At 46.8% G+C, this 16,029-nt stretch overlaps 2 protein-coding genes across 2 annotated transcripts in view; both read right to left on the bottom strand.

Annotated features, from left to right (window-relative positions):
- Positions 1 to 12,689, bottom strand: part of LOC115468182 (E3 ubiquitin-protein ligase TRIM39-like) — a 28,526-nt gene extending 15,837 nt beyond the window's left edge. Inside the window, exons 1-2 of the mRNA XM_030199720.1 lie at positions 12,276 to 12,689; positions 1,757 to 1,852 (exon numbers count right to left, since the gene is read on the bottom strand). Coding sequence (XP_030055580.1) covers positions 1,757 to 1,852; positions 12,276 to 12,689 — 510 coding nt within the window. The remainder of the gene's footprint in view (positions 1 to 1,756; positions 1,853 to 12,275) is intronic.
- Positions 1 to 16,029, bottom strand: part of LOC115468254 (E3 ubiquitin-protein ligase TRIM39-like) — an 872,633-nt gene that overhangs the window by 433,796 nt on the left and 422,808 nt on the right. The window lies entirely within an intron of this gene.

Here is a 16,029-nt window from a genome sequence, read left to right as displayed (position 1 = left end):
ATTTTCGAAAAAAAATAGACGTCCATGTTTTATTCGACAATTTGTGAGCTGGGCGTTTTTGCTTTTCAGCGATAATGGAAAATGAAAGCGCCTAGCTCAAAAACGAATAAATCCAAGGCATTTGTTCGTGAGAGGGGCCAGGATTCGTAGTGCACTGGCCCCCCTCACATGCCAGGACACCAACCGGGCACCCTAGGGGGCACTTTTACAAAAACAAAAAAAAAGGTAAAAGAGCTCCCAGGTGCATAGCACCCTTCCCTTGTGTGTTGAGCCCCCCCAATCCCCCTCAAAACCCACTGCCCACAAGTCTACACCATTACTATAGCCCTAAGGGGTGAAGGGGGGCACCTACATGTGGGTACAGTGGGTTTGGGGGGGTTGGACGACTAAGCATTAAGCAGCACAATTGTAACAGGTAGGGGGGGGATGGGCCTGGGTCCACCTGCCTGAAGGCCACTGCACCCCCTAACAACTGCTCCAGGGACCTGCATACTGCTGCCAGGGAGGTGGGTATGACATTTGAAGGTGAAAATAAAAAGTGAAACATCATTTTTTGTGGTGGGAGGGGGTTAGTGACCACTGGGGGAGTCAGGGGAGATCATCCCCGATTCCCTCTGGTGGTATTTTGGTCATTTAGGGCACTTTTAGGGCCTTATTCGTGAAAAAACAGGGTCCAGGAAAAGTGCCCTAAATTCTAGCTACAAACGCATACTTTTTTTCCATTATCGGTGAAAGGCGCCCATCTCTGTTCGGGTGATAACCATGCCCCAGTCCCGCCTTCACCACGCCTCCGACACGCCCCTGTCAACTTTGTACGCTTCCGCGATGGAGTGCAATTGAAAACATCCAAGTTCGGCTTTCGATTATACTGTGTTATTCGTTTTTGTGAGATAAACGTCCATGTCCCGATTTAGGTCGGAACATGGGCGTTTTTCTCGTTCAATTATAAGCAGGAAAGTCAGATCATCAAGATCCTACCTAAACCTACACTACCCAAATTGCAAAGGACTGAAATACAAATCAACTTACGCAGCCGGCTTCTCCTACATAAGCGTACAAGTATGGAATGGGCTCCCAAAAGCTGTGAAAACAATCCACGACCACTTGAACTTCAGGAAATCACTAAAAACCAACCTCTTCAAAAAGGCCTACCCCAACGACCCCACATAACCCTCTTCACCTACCAACACAGAAGGACTATGATCGAATAGGACAACACGCAATCTTCATCCATTCCGACCCTCCACTTATACCTGAATCGGGACAATACTTTCCTGCCTACCTCTCGCTTTGCTTCCCCACACCAGAGACTCGTCCAGTTCTCACGACCATGCTACTGCTCCAATTCCTGCCCCCTAACAGGCCCTGGTGCACTCAGCCCTGCAGCCATCCTTCCTGGCACCACAACAGCCCCAAAGACCCCCACTCTACACTGCTGGACTGGATCAAGCCTGAGCCCAGTTCTCCTTTCCCATTTTGCAGCCCACAGCACACTACCTTTCTGCAAGAAATGCAATATTACAATTTTCCTTTGTTCCACATACGGATTCAGAATCTGCCTGTTCTCAGCGAATAAGGTAGCGATACTTATAATATGGAAACTATTTTTTGGTTCCTTATTGGCTGAAAACATACTATTAGTAACGAGGAGGATTGAATTCTATTATTCTTTTATTCGGGTGATTCAGGGGATTGATGTAGTGAAAGCAACAAAACCCCTGCAGAAACTGGATCAGAAAGAGACACAGACACTCACCCTCAGCTTTTCAGCTTTCTTCTCTTCAGTAGATTTAAACTTCTCCAGATCTTCCAGATTCTTTTTCACAGGCTTCAGGTGCATTTTAAGCTTTTCCTGTGAGTATTAAAGCATCCTTGATTAGCATGTGATTATTTTATAACCACAATTTCAGACTCAACAGTAAATGTGAGATGTTCCTTCCACTTTAGATCATTTCTTTAAGATAACTGAATTCTGAGAGGTTAAAATTCAAAGTGATATAACCAGTGCTTTTTTTGTGCCGGTACGCACCGGTACAGCATACGGGCACCTTTATTTCTGAAGGCCGGCAGCTCCCCTACATTCCGTTCTGCCCCCTACAAAATATTCTATTTACCGAAGTCGCAGCAGCGAACCGGCGGGCGTCAGCAGTAAAGGCAGCAAGCAGGCAGGCAGGCTCGCCTCTGTCCTTCGCTTCCCTGCCCTCTCAGCATCCCGCCTTCCTCTGATGTCATTTCCTTTCCGTGCGGGTGGGCGGGATGCTAAGAGGGCAGGGAAGCGAAGGACGGAGCCGAGCCTGCTTGCTGCCTTTACTGCCACCGCCCGCCGGTTTGCCACTGCGACTTCGGTAAATAGGCTCACTTCCACTCCACTCTCTGTCTAGTCCACTGTAAGTAAGGAAGACATTTGATGAATCTCTGTTTCCACTCCCCCACGCAGCCGTCACCGTTCACTCAAAACACAGCAAGCAAACCTGTGAGCTGCTGCATCCACGTTGTCATTCTTTATTGTTGGTCCATCTGTAACAAGTCTAACACTGTTTTTGTTGGATAGGCAGTGCCTTACAAGGTGGAGGAGAAAAGACGTAATTGAGTATCACTAAAACAACTTCAAAAATTATTGTAGCTAGTAGAAACAGCAATTATAAATTCTGTAGTTTGTGCTCAGTTTTCTTCACTGTGTTTCTATACAATTCAGATGGCCAGATTTCAGTGAGAATATTCTGTTTCCTGATGGGTTCATCTTAACTGGTTGTAATCTGCCTTGGGAAGCCTGGTGTTTATAAAGACGATGGAATATATTAAAATTAAATGCAAGTAGAATTAAACTCTCCTTTCATTGGGGCACACGGAATCACATCTTCATCTGTTTTATAGAAGTTTACCTTGGACATGGAAGGGAGGGGAGGGCAGGGGAGAGAAGAGAGTTGCTGGACATGGATGGATGGAGGGGAAGGCAGGACAAATGCTGGTCATGGATGGAGGAGAGGGAAGAGAGGAAGGAGATGCACATGGATGGAGGGAGGGGAGAGAGGAGAAATGCTGGAGGGAAGGAAAGACAGAGGAAGGAGATACACACAGATGGAGGGGAAGGGAGAGGAGAAATGCTGGACATGGATGGAGGGGAGGGGAGAGAGGACAAATGCTGGACGTGGATGGAGTGGAGGGCAGGGAAGAGAAATGTTGGGAGGGAAGGAAAGACATAAGTACATAAGTAATGCCACACTGGGAAAAGACCAAAGGTCCATCGAGCCCAGCATCCTGTCCATGTCAGCGGCCAATCCAGGCCAAGGGCACCTGGCAAGCTTCCCAAACGTACAAACATTCTATACATGTTATTCCTGGAATTGTGGATTTTTCCCAAGTCCATTTAGTAGCGGTTTATGGACTTGTCCTTTAGGAAACTGTCTAACCCCTTTTTAAACTCTGCCAGACAGAGGAAGGAGATACTCACGGATGGAGGGGAAGGGAGAGAGAAGAAATGCTGGATGGAGGAGAGGGAAGACAGAGGAAGGAGATGCACATGGATGGAGGGGAGGAGAGAGGAGAAATGCTGGACATGGATGGATGAGAGGGAAGAGAGAGGAAGGACAGGAGATGCGTATGGATGGAAGGGAGGGAAGAACAGGAAGGAGATGCATACTGACGGAGATGAGGGAAAAGGAAAAGAGGAGAAAAACTGCACATGGATGGAGAAAATAGGCAAAAACTGGATCCACTCTATACCTCCTCCAGTCAAGTCTGCGAAGGCCACAGCTTTTACCTATGGATGTAGAACAAGAAATGAAGAAGAAAGGAGGAAAATAAAGAAATGAATGGACCTGGAAATGGAGTTAAGGGAACAGATAGAGAGCAGCAGAATCAGAGACTGGGACCGACATGATCAGAAAAACAAAGTCACCAGACAACAAATGTAGAAAAAATCATTTATTTTCATTTTAGTGTTTGGAATATTTACATCTGCTATCTTATTTTGCACTGGGTATACTGGAGCTGTAACATCTTACAGAAATTATTTATAATGAAAAAATTCCAGTTATTTTTTTCTCCTATACAGGTATAATATTTTCAATGATGCCTGTTTATATGCGCCATGGTTGGTATAAGGGGTGTGGCTAACATGGGTGTGGCTATCATAGGCGTGGAGCCATAGGAGGTGGCCCCGCCCATAATACCAGTACCTTTTTTCCTACAAAAAAAGCACTGGATATAACCAGGCAGCATAGGCGCCCCGTATTGGAGGCTTGGGGAGGCTAAGCCTCCCCAGCCCAGCTGTGACCTTCCCCGCCCATCACATTGCCCCCCCAAACGTAACCACGGGAGAAGCCACTTTCCCTCCAGGCCCAAGGCCCGCTCACCCAACACAGACCCAGACCAGTGCCAAGTCGGGAGACTTCCGCATTGGCGGGTCATCTCCCGCACTCCCGCCAAAGCGGGAAAGTCTCCTCTTCAGCGCAACGAAAAATGGAAAGAAGTAAGAGCAGGGCCGTGGTAGCAGCCTTCAAGCATGGGCTGTCTGCACTGCAGCTGCTCCTCTCTCTGCCCCTGGAGGAGCAGGAAGTTGACGTTGACTTCCTGCTCTGCTCCGGGACAGAGAGGAGCGGTTGCAGTGCCGATAGCCCACGCTTGAATGAAAGCTGCTACGGTACAGCCCCGCGCGTGTTCCAGCAGCCAGCTGTTGCTCCTGGGGGCTCCAATGCGGTTGCAGCTGCATGGTGTCGGTCCCTGCGCTTCGGGGGTATGTAACGTGTGTTACCTTTTTTTTTTTTTTTTGTCGGGACTCGGGGCGCTGCTGCTGAAGAGGAGAAGCAGCAGTGGCCAACAAGTTAATACAGGGTGGAAGGGGGAGCAGGAGGCACAGGCACTAGGCAGATATAATGGAGAGAGTGGGAAGATGGGGAGAGAAGGAGGGGACATGGAGAAGGGCTGGAGTCCTGGAGAAAGGGAGAAGCTGCTGAAAATGAGAAAGTGGGGGGGGGGGGGGTGAAAGAGGGAAGACGCTGGAAGGAAGGGTAGGGAGAGAAACTAACAGGAGGAGAAACATTGAAGGATGGGGAGAGAGGAGGGGCATGATGAATGGAAAGGGTGGAGGGAGAGACACTGGATGGAAAGAAGGGGATAGAGAGAGACACTGGATGGAAGGATCGGGAGAGGGGGGTAGACGTTGGATGGCAGGATCGGGAGAGTGGGTAGACGAATGGAAGGATATGGAGAGAAAGAGGGAAGAGGAAGACAGAAGGATGGGGAGATAAAGAGGTAAAACGGATGGAAGGATGAGGAGAGAGGGGGTAGACGGGACAGGGGAGAGAAGAGAAATCACTGGACATGTAGGGGAGGGCAGAGGACAGAGGAGAATTGCTAGATATGGAAGGATGGAGGGGTCAGGGGACAGAGGAGATTTGCTAGATGGATGGATGGAAGGACCAGGGGAGAGAAGAGATTTGCTAGAGATGGACGGAGGGCAGGGGAGAGAGGAGAGTTGCTGGACACGGATGGATGGATGAATGGAGGGGAGGGCTGGGGAGAGAGAAGAGTTGCTGGACATGGATGGATGAATGGAGGGGAGTGAGGAGAAATGTTGAATATGGATGGAGGGGAAACTGCTGAATTTAAGGACTGGATCGGAACGCTTTGAGGACAGATGCTGCAACTGGAGGAAGGATAGGGACAGGGCTACAGATGGTAGACAGAACGCATAAGGACACAGGAGGATGGTGGACAGGGTGAGAGGAAAAATATCAAATGGAAAGAAGACACTGCATAAAACAGAAGACACTGGGACCAAAGCGAATAGAAAAACTAAACGATCAGACAACAAAGGTAGAAAAAAGTATTTTATTCAGAATGTATTAATTGGAATATGTCAGCTTTTGGAAATGTGCATCTGTGATATTTTGCACGTAAGTTTCAATTTTTCTAGTATTGCTGCATGCTGAGTCTGACTTCTTGAGATAATTTTCCAGTTCCATATTTTGCCTTCATATCTTTTGATTTCTAGTTCCTTTTGTCATATCTGTTGTCATGTGTTTTTCATGTGTGATCAAGGTGCAGTATTCTGCTAGCGTGTACTATTTGCAGCCCTTTTGGTTTTGTTTTTTTCACTAGGTAGTGTATTGGTGTTTTAGAGCCTGGTGTAATTACAGTACTGCCTTTCGGTTTGGTAAGTTTCTGAGTGTGTTTTTGCACAAGTTTGTGTATAGTGTTTTGCAGTGGAGAGATTGTGTGTTGGCCGTACTAAGGTGACATCAACACTTTAAATTAATTTTAGTTTGTTTGTCATAACATCAGACATGGTTTTATAATATTTTGGAGGATCTGATGTTGCATTGTTTCGACTACTTGCCTTGTTTCGGACCCCAAGCAACTATCTAGAAGTGTGGGGGAGCTCCGTGGAGGCATTTGGGCGGACGGCGGAGACGATTCAGGTGGTGGTGCCCGGGTATGCCGGCAAAGACCCCGCGGGTGCAGAAGAGCTGCGGAAAACACCAGGAGTCTAAGATGGCGGCTGAGAAGGCATCAGCAGGAGGAAGTCAGGCGCAAAATCCGCCTGTGATCGCGTTGCAGGAGGCGGCGATCAAAGAAATTATGAACACATGGCGTTGGTGCTAGACAATAAGCTATCGACCCTGCATGCCTTTCTAGAGGAACTGAAAGAAAATCTGGCAGCACATGGCAATCGCATTCAGCATGCGGAGGAATGGCTCTCGAGTCAGGAAGATTTGGTATCCGGTATGAATTCTCAAGTACTAGCGTTAGAAAAGAGATGCAAAATGCTGGAAGACAAAGTAGAAGACCGAGAAAATAGACGCAGGAGAAATACTATTCGGTTGGTAGCAGTACCTGAGAGCGTGAAGGAGAAAGGGTTGCTCTGTTCCATATATGCACCAAATGTATGCTCTCATTCATTTTTCTCAGGCCTTCTTGCACAGTTGGTATCGGCCAGTGGATATCAACTTGTAGTAGGAGGGGATTTTAACATCTCGTCAGACCCATTGATAGATTGTAAACCAGCAAAACCAAGGCCTTCTGCTTGGGAAGGGGGTGAATTTTTTGATGCGTGAGTTAGGGTTGCTAGATATTTGGAAGATACTAAATTCTGAAGTGCATGATTATACTTTCTTCTCGCAGGTGCATGGTGTGCAAGCGAGACTTGATTATTTGCTTCTGGACCCCTCCCTTCTTTCAAGGTCGGTTGCTGCAGATATTGTGGATGGAGCAGTGTCTGATCATTGTCTGGTACAGGTGGATGTGTGTTGGGGACAGGGAAGAGAGACACGGGTATGGCGTATGAACCCCACTTTGTATTTGGATACTGAGTTCCACGCTTTCTTGGTGCGAATGTGGGAGAATTATCTTGCGGAGAATGATCCTGAGTCGGTAGACCCTATAGTGTATTGGGAAGCAGGCAAGGCAGTTTTGAGAGGGCACATATTGGCGTATGTTGTAAGAACTCGCAGGGAAAAAGAGAGGAGCGTGACGTCGGTGGAGGATATACAAAATGAGTTTGTGAGGTTTTACAAGGCAGGCACAGAGGGATATCTTGAATGCTCCTGTTAGGGGGAAGAGATAGGCCAGGCGATTAAGCGCTTGAAGTTAGCAAAGGCGCCTGGGCCCGATGGATTGGGGCCTGAGTTTTACAAATCTTAGGTACAAAGATATGTCTTCCCTTCCAAGAGCTTTGTCATCGCCTATGTGAGGAGGGAGTGGCGGGAAGAGAACTGACGCCTGGAAGGGGCGCGGAGCTACTAGGGTCTTATCGTCTGATATCGCTCCTTAATCAGGACATCAAACTGTTTGCGAATATATTAGCCCATCGCCTGGGGTTAGTCTTGCCTGCATGAATACATACGGATCAAGCGGGCTTCCTCCAAAGTTTTCCGGGCCTTGAAAGTTTTGCAGAGATTGGACGGTATCCCAGGGGACGCCATCATTACGAGCCTCGATACGGCAAAGGCATTTCATAAGATCTTGTTTGGAATTATGGGAGCATTTCTGGGTGGAATAAGGGCTCTGTATCATAACCCCACAGCTCAGATTATGATCAATGGAGCGTTATCCCTGGCTTTTGGGGTTGGAGAGAGGCACAAGACAGGGGTGCCCACTTTCGCCTATGCTATTTGTGCTGTCGCTTGAGCCCTTTGCTGAAAAGATTAGGCGAAACCATCAAGTACAGGGTATTAAGGTGGGTTCTCAAGAATTCAAAATCAATTTATTTGCTGATGACATGCTTATATATTTAGATAGGGCCACCACGTCAGTGCCCAAGCTGATTGATTTACTTATACAGTTTGGATCCTTTTCTGGGCTGCAAATTAATTTTGATAAATCTGAAGCCCTGCCAATCTCCGCCCCGTGTAAGTGTCAAAAGTTGTCAGCATTTCCTTTTGCATGGTCCTTGGGAATACTGAAGTATTTAGGGGTGTATCTTCACAGAGATTTGAGGGTGATATACTGTAGGAATATACAGGACAAGTTAGATAATCTTAAAGCATTATGTCATCGATGGCGCGAACTGCCGATCTCACTGTTAGGCAGAGTGGCATTAGTCAAAATGGTAATGTGGCCAAACCTACTGTATCCACTGCAGATGCTGCCCCTGTGGATCACAAAAAGGGATGAAGAATGCTTCAAAGGATTCGTGGAGGGGCATAATCGAACGGAAACGCCTATCTCCATGGGCGTTTATCTCCGAGAACGGGTCCGTGAAGGGGCGGGCCGAACCGTATTTTCAAAAAAATGGACGTTTTTGAGCTGTTTTTTTTAGCGATAATGGAAACTAAAAACGCCCAGCTCAAAAACGTCCTAATCCGAGCCATTTGGTCATGGGAGGGGCCAGGATTGGTAGTACACTGGCCTCCCTGATATGCCAGGACACCAGCTGGACACCCTAGGTCAGTGCGGTGGACTTCAGAAAAAGCTCCCACATGCATAGCTCCCTTACCACGGGTGCTGAGCACCCAATCCCTCCTCCCCCAAAACCCACTACCCACAAATATACAACACTACCATAGCTCTTAGGAGTGAAGGGGGCACCTACATGTACAGTGGGTTTTGGAGGTCTCCCATTTACCAGCACAAGTGTTACAGGTAGGGGGGGATGGGCCTGGGTCCACCTGCCTGAAGTGCACTGCGGTACCCACTAAAAGTGCTCCAGGGACCTGCATACATGCAGGCCTCTAGGACTTGTTGCAGCTGTATAACACTGGCACACCAGTTGACACCTGAAGACTAATCTCTCCGAAAACGTCCTTTATTGGAATAAGCACGTTTACTCACAGTTAACTGCAGATCAGAGGTTGTGCCCCACTGGCAACGAGTCTCCCTGGTACTGAGATTAGCAGTAGGTCAGAGCTGGCAGAATGCTGTACAATGCCCACTTTCAGTCACATTCAAGGTAAGAACTAAGTTCTCTAACGTGGCTAACACATAGAAGGGATCTAAAACTGGCTTAAAAAAATGGCCACTACCTCATGGACTACCAGAAACAAAACTGGACACACTCTGACCCAGTAGGCAGGGGGAAAAGCACCATGGGAGAAGAGCCTACCAACTACCAACATCGTGAGACTGTAACACAAGCTAATGAAATCACGGAGCCCAATACCCTACACCCACCACAATGCAATGCTGATGTGATCCTGTAGTGCACCCGAGAGCCACATCTGACCCAGGGAAAGGCTGTGAGAGGATTGAACACATTCTGTTGTCATGGAGGTGGGTACGGCATTTGAGGCTGGCATAGAGGCTGGAAAAAAAGTTTTTAAAGTGGGTTTTTTTGGTGGGAGGGGGTTAGTGACCACTGGGGGAGTCCGGGGAGGTCATCCCCGATTCCCTTCAGTGGTCATCTGGACAGTTGGGGCACTTTTTTGGGACTTGTTCGTGAAAAAAAGGGTCCAAAAAAAGTGACCCAAAATCGCGGTAAAAACGCCTTTTTTTTTTTTCGATTATCAGCTAAAGACGCCCATCTCTCCTTGGCTGATAACCACGCCCCAGTCCCGCCTCCACCACGCCCCCATCAACTTTATTCGTTTCCGCGACTGATTGCAGTTGGAAACGCCCAAAATCGGCTTTCGATTATACCGATTTGGGCGCCTTTGCGAGAAAAACGCCCATCTCCCGATTTGGGTCGAAATATAGGCGTTTTTCTCTTTCGAAAATAAGCAGGATAGGGTCCTTTCTCTGGGCGGGACATAGGGCAAGAATTGGGCTAGCTAAACTAATACAATCTAGAGCTGGGGAAGGGGGTTACAGATGCCAGATATCCGTTTATATAACGTGGCAGCTCTGCTCCGGTGGATTCATGAGATGCATACAGGGGCTGCAAGATTTGCACCGCAATATATCTGGGAGGAGGGATCTTTGCCGCATTCGGTGTTTAATCTTTTACAAACACCAGTGGGGGGGGGGGGGAAGAGTATACATCCTCTTCTTCGCCCGTTTAGGAGGGTGTGGATGTGGTGGAAGGAAGGTTTGGGTGGAGCATCTGGTCCCTCTCCTATTTTAGCGGCCAGTTTCCGGCAGGACAGGGAGGAATGCGGTTTAAGGCATGGGCGCGGAAGGGTTGTAGATACGTGGGACAGTTTACGGGGCCTGAGGGGGATTCCTTCCCTAGTTTTGAGCAGGCGAAGCAGGCCTGGAGCTTGGGGCGAGCAGATGTTTTACCCTTTCTGCAATGGAGGCAGTACTGTGGGTCTCTGTTACCTACAAGGGCATGTGGTCCCACTTTCTCACGTTTGGACAAAATATTTTGTCAGGTGCCTAAGGAGGCCAATAAGCTTGCAGTATGGTATGCCTTGGGCAGGGAGCAGAGGGAGAGGCATCTTTTTCTGCTGGATTAGCGGGGCGGTGGGGGGGAGCAGTTGGGAGAGGAGATCACGGAGGACATGTTATCAAAATATTTTATGGGAGCATTCAAAGTGACTGCCAGTGCTAATTTACAAGAAATGCAGTTTAAGCTGCTCCATGGGAAAGGGGGAAGCGAATGGGGCTGTGGAAGGATGACACTTTTTTGGAACGTATGAAACTGCATACTTCTTGGATTTTTTTTTTTTGTTACATTTGTACCCTGCGCTTTCCCACTCATGGCATGTACGTGCAGGACGTCAGACTCACAGAAACAGAAGCCTGCACAGCCTTCTACATGGAATGTTGCTAGTGGAATAGCAACATTCCACGTAGAATCTCCAACAGTAGCAACGTTCCATGTAGAATCTCCAATAGTAGCAACATTCCATGTAGAATCTCCAATAGTATCTATTTTATTATTGTTACATTTGTACCCCGCACTTTTCCACTCATGGCAGGCTCAATGCAGCTTACATGGGGCAATGGAGGGTTAAGTGACTTGCCCAGAGTCACAAGGAGCTGCCTGTGCCTGAAGTGGGAATCAAACTCAGTTCCTCAGGACCAAAGTCCACCACCCTAACCACTAGGCCACTCCTCCACTGTTGCTACTATTTGAGATTCTACATGGAATGTTCCTATTCCACTAGCAAAATTCCATGTAGAAGTCGGCCCTTGCAGATCACCAATGTAGCTGCGCAGGCTTCTGCTTCTGTGAGTCTGACGTCCTGCACGTACATGCCATGAGTGGGAAAGCGCAGGGTACAAATGTAACAAAAAAAAAAAATCCAAGAAGTATGCAGTTTCATACGTTCCAAAAAAGTGCAGGACGTCAGACTCACAGAAACAGAAGCCTGCGCAGCCTTCTACAAGGAATGTTCCTAGTGGAATAGCAACATTCCATGTAGAAGTCGGCCCTTGCAGATCACCAATGTGGCCGCGCAGGCTTCTGCTTCTGTGAGTCTGACGTGCGTGCAGGACGTCAGACTCACAGAAACAGAAGCCTGCGCAGCCTTCTACATGGAATCTATTTTTTTTTTGTTACATTTGTACCCCGTGCTTTCCCACTCATGGCAGGCTCAATGCGGCTTACATGGGGCAAAGGAGCTGCCTGTGCCTGAAGTGGGAATCGAACTCAGTTCCTCAGATCCCCAGGACCAAAGTCCACTACCCTAACCACTAGGCCACTTTTCTATGGTTTTTGCAACTACGTTCAAGGCAGTTTACATAGTATATTCAGGTACTTATTTGTAGCTGGGGCAATAGAGGGTTAAGTGACTTGTCCAAGGTCACAGAGCTGCAGTGGGAATTGAACCCAGTTCACCAGAACCAAAGTCTGCTGCACTACCCACTAGGCAACTCCTCCACTATGGGAAACACAGTGTGATATCGGTGACCCCAGGACACACTGTTATACTAAAGCTACTGACACTCACCTTGTATTCCTGCACAGCCTCCTTTATTGGGATCACGGTGTGAGATTTGTGATCTCTGGACTCTCTACAAATAAGGCAGATAATTTTCTGATCCTCTTCACAAAACAGCTTCAGTTTCTCTTCATGTTCCTCACACAAATTCTCCTCTTTTGGTCTCACTGAACACTGACTGTGATTTTTCACCATTTCTGTCATATTTGCCAGCTGCCTGTTTGGTCTGAGATTCCTCTGCCTGGATCTTTTTCTGCACTGGGGACAGGGGAAGTCTGTGTCTCTCCCCTCCCAGCTCTGAGTGATACAGGAGCAACAGAAGTTGTGTCCACAGTCTGTCATCACTGGATCTGTAAAATAATCCAGACAGATAGAACAACAAGCTTCATCTCGCAGACTCTCAGCAAGGTTTGCAGCAGCCATGCTTCTTACAGGAAATGGAATTCAGTTTCTGTTTCACATTATAACTTGTAGTAAGTTTGAAAATAAGGAGTGGCTCTGTGGAACACGATCTTTGTGTAATTTGGAGACACCAGGGCTGTCTGCCCTCCTTCCTGTCTCCTGGTTCCTCCCTTTTTTCCCCCACAGGAGTGACCTGTCCCTGAGTTTTCCTGTTTGTAACCTGGATCCTGGGGCGGGACAGCTCTGTAGCAAGCAAAGGTGTCAGGAAGGGGGTAGCTTTTGCAAAAGTGGGGCAGAGGAAGGGCAATTACCCTGGGACCCATTTAATCCCTACCCCCTTTTAGTGTTAACAACCTTATAATACTGGGCTATACCCTACTTGCTAACTGAACCAACAATACTAACAGTATAAATCTCTCTGCCAGTTAATTAATTTATTATTTATTTGCTTACAAAACCTAATACCTTAACATATCAAAATGCCCAGTAACCTTCAGCTGAGGTTACTGGGCATTTTGAACAGTTAGGATATAATATGTATTAGTGGGTTTGCTCCATTAAGGTTTTATTGTGAAATGTGTATGAGAGTACATTTGTAAGTGTGTATGAAGGAATGATATGTTAAGGTATTAGGTTTTGTAAGCAAATAAATAATAAAGGTATTTTCTAAAAATGAATTAACTGGCAGAGAGATTTATACCCCCTTTTAGTGTGATCAGAGGCACTACTTGGCTTTGGTAAACCTGGGGAGGAGGTGAGTAAAGCATTAACGTCCCTTAGGAGGATTCTAATACCAAACTCTCTGTTAGAAAAGCAGGTGATGTGTTAAACTTTTAGCCAGAGTGTTAACCCTCTATCAGAGTAAACATATGTAGGGTTGCCAACCAATAGTCATTTGGCTGGGCAGTCAATGCTGCTGCCAGTTTTCTGCCAACTTCCGTCATCCACCTTCTTCAGCCAATGCCAATACAGTGGCGTAGCCAAGGGTGGGCCCGGGTGGGCCCAGGCCCACCCACTTTAGGCTCAGGCCCACCCAGTAGCAGCACACCTATGATGTGGCTGGCAGGGATCCCCAAGCCCCACCAGCCGAAAAATCCCAACAACTGTCTCTCCTGCATACCTTGTAAATAGCAGATCTTCGCCTGCAGCGAGCAGCGACTGTCACATACTGCTCACACTGGCCCCACAGCCTTCCCTCTGATATAGTCCCGTCTATACAGAAACAGGAAGTTGCATCAGAGGGAAGGCTGTGGGACTAATATGAGCTGCCAATGAAAATCTGCTATTTAGAAGGTATATGAGGGAGGGGGGATGTTTGAGAGACCATATGGCATACAGGCGGGAGAGGGAGAGACCAAATCACTTGTGGGACTGAGGCAGTAGACAAAGAAGTCATATTAATTGGTGTTTAAAAGTTTGGTTCAGTTCTGCAAGTGATGGAGGAATGTCATCTGGTTTAGATTATTTAGAAATTTTACGTTTGCCGAGCTAAAGGTTAGAAAGGTCAGAGACAGAAATTTCTTTCGCCCCTTGTGAGTGATGGATTGCTAAATGCTGGCACATCTGTATACTATTATGAATGAACAAAGCATGAGCCAGACATACTGTAGTTTAAAGCTGGTGAAATAATTTTAGAAGTTCTTGATATGTAGATTCTAGATATTCTTGAATTCTGATTTCTGTGTATTTTAGAATATGTCTTATAAGGATGCTTATTTTAGAATATGTTTTTCTGTGTAATTAATATGTAGAATATCCTTTCAATCCAGTGTTACATATTTGCCTGACTCTTTAAAGTGAGCCTTTGTCTGCTGTTTAAGAGGTCAAGCATCTGGTTTGACTTATGTACAGTCCTGGCTAGGTGAAAGAGAAGTCAGCTCTCTTCTCCTTGATTAATTATAGGTAACTGTAGGAATGGTCCTGAAAGAAATAACAAACTATAGCTGTATGCCATTAAGTAAGACTGGCCCTTGACCCCTTAATGAATGCCAGAGTTCAGTTAGCAGTTAGTACTAGGAATATGAGAATAATAAATGTAAGAATATCCATTAGCCCCTAAATGAATCCAGTTTAAGCTATAGCTGAGAAATCAATCATAATAAGAACATGCAAGAGTTCTGGTGCCAAAATGTCTGGTGTAAGGGGCCCCAGGTCACAGGTCAGTTTGAGAAATATTAAACCTATGTAATTGATATTTTTTAAAGTAATGTACAGAGCTGATTGGTTGAGGCAAGATAACCAATCTATTCTTTACCATCTGGAGAGTGAGGGGGGCTAGAGAGGGGGATAGAACGGTATATAAGTAAGAGCAGAAGCAGCTTACGTCAGAAGGAGCAGACAGAAGAAGGAGAGAGAAGGAACAGACAAAAGAGAAGAGAGCTGAAGAGAAGCTGAGACAGAAGCCATAACATCCAGAGAGCTGAGAGAGAGAGAAGAGAGCTAGAACTGATGTCCTGCTTTGTTTGCTGGCAAATAAAGAAGATTTCTCCCTCATTCTGGTGTGTGCTGTTTGACTCCTGAAGTACCACAAGTTCTGCTAACAATAGGGGTAATTCATGCATCAATTCCTGCAACAGGACAAGGCAGAGTTCTTCTGCCCACCCACCTTTGGCCCAGGCCCACCCAAAATTGGGTGTCTGGCTACGCCCCTGTCAATGCTGCCAAATTTCTGCAGCATTTTCCTACCATCACAATCTGTTGCTTCTTCTATTCCCCACCCCCCAAGGGAGGGTAGGAAGAGAGGATGAGGGGCTGGAGCACAGAGGGAGTGCTATGAAATGAGGGTGAGGTGCAAGACCATGTGGGGGTGGGCTGAAGAGAAAATGAGAATGTGATAGAACTGGAACCTAGCGATACAGACATAAACTATAGAAAGTGTTGGTCTGTTTGATTTCGGAGGTCCTTTTCCTCTTGAGAGAATCAATTCTTTCAAAGTGGTGGTGAGAGAGACTGCTTTACTGTTTATTTATAGAGTAGACCTTTGGGAATGTTTCAGTCTGAACTTTGGTCTTTTCATTTTTACAATACTCTTATAGTTCATAAATTGGAATTAAGTACACAACAGGTATACAAAAATGGAAGATGCATATCTCAGTCTTATGTGGAAATCCCGAGCTAATGGAAAAATTTGTGTGGGACATGCAAAATGTTTAAAAAAAAAGAAGGGAAAAGCCCTAAATACTGCTGCGTTGGGTTTAGCACATGGTCTTAGCATTCTGGGCTCCTTTTACCAAGCTGTGGCAAAAGGGTCCTGCACTGGCATCGGCTCATGTTTTTGACATGGACGTGCCGAGGCCCCCTTTTACTGCAGCGGGTTAAAGGGTAGGTCTTTCTTTGAAAAGCACTTCCCATGTTGTCATTT

The sequence above is a fragment of the Microcaecilia unicolor genome, chromosome 4 (assembly GCF_901765095.1).
Source record: "Microcaecilia unicolor chromosome 4, aMicUni1.1, whole genome shotgun sequence".
Lineage (NCBI taxonomy): Eukaryota > Metazoa > Chordata > Amphibia > Gymnophiona > Siphonopidae > Microcaecilia > Microcaecilia unicolor.
The sequence above is the reverse complement of the archived record's forward strand: the minus strand, read 5'-3'. Positions and strand labels throughout refer to the sequence as shown.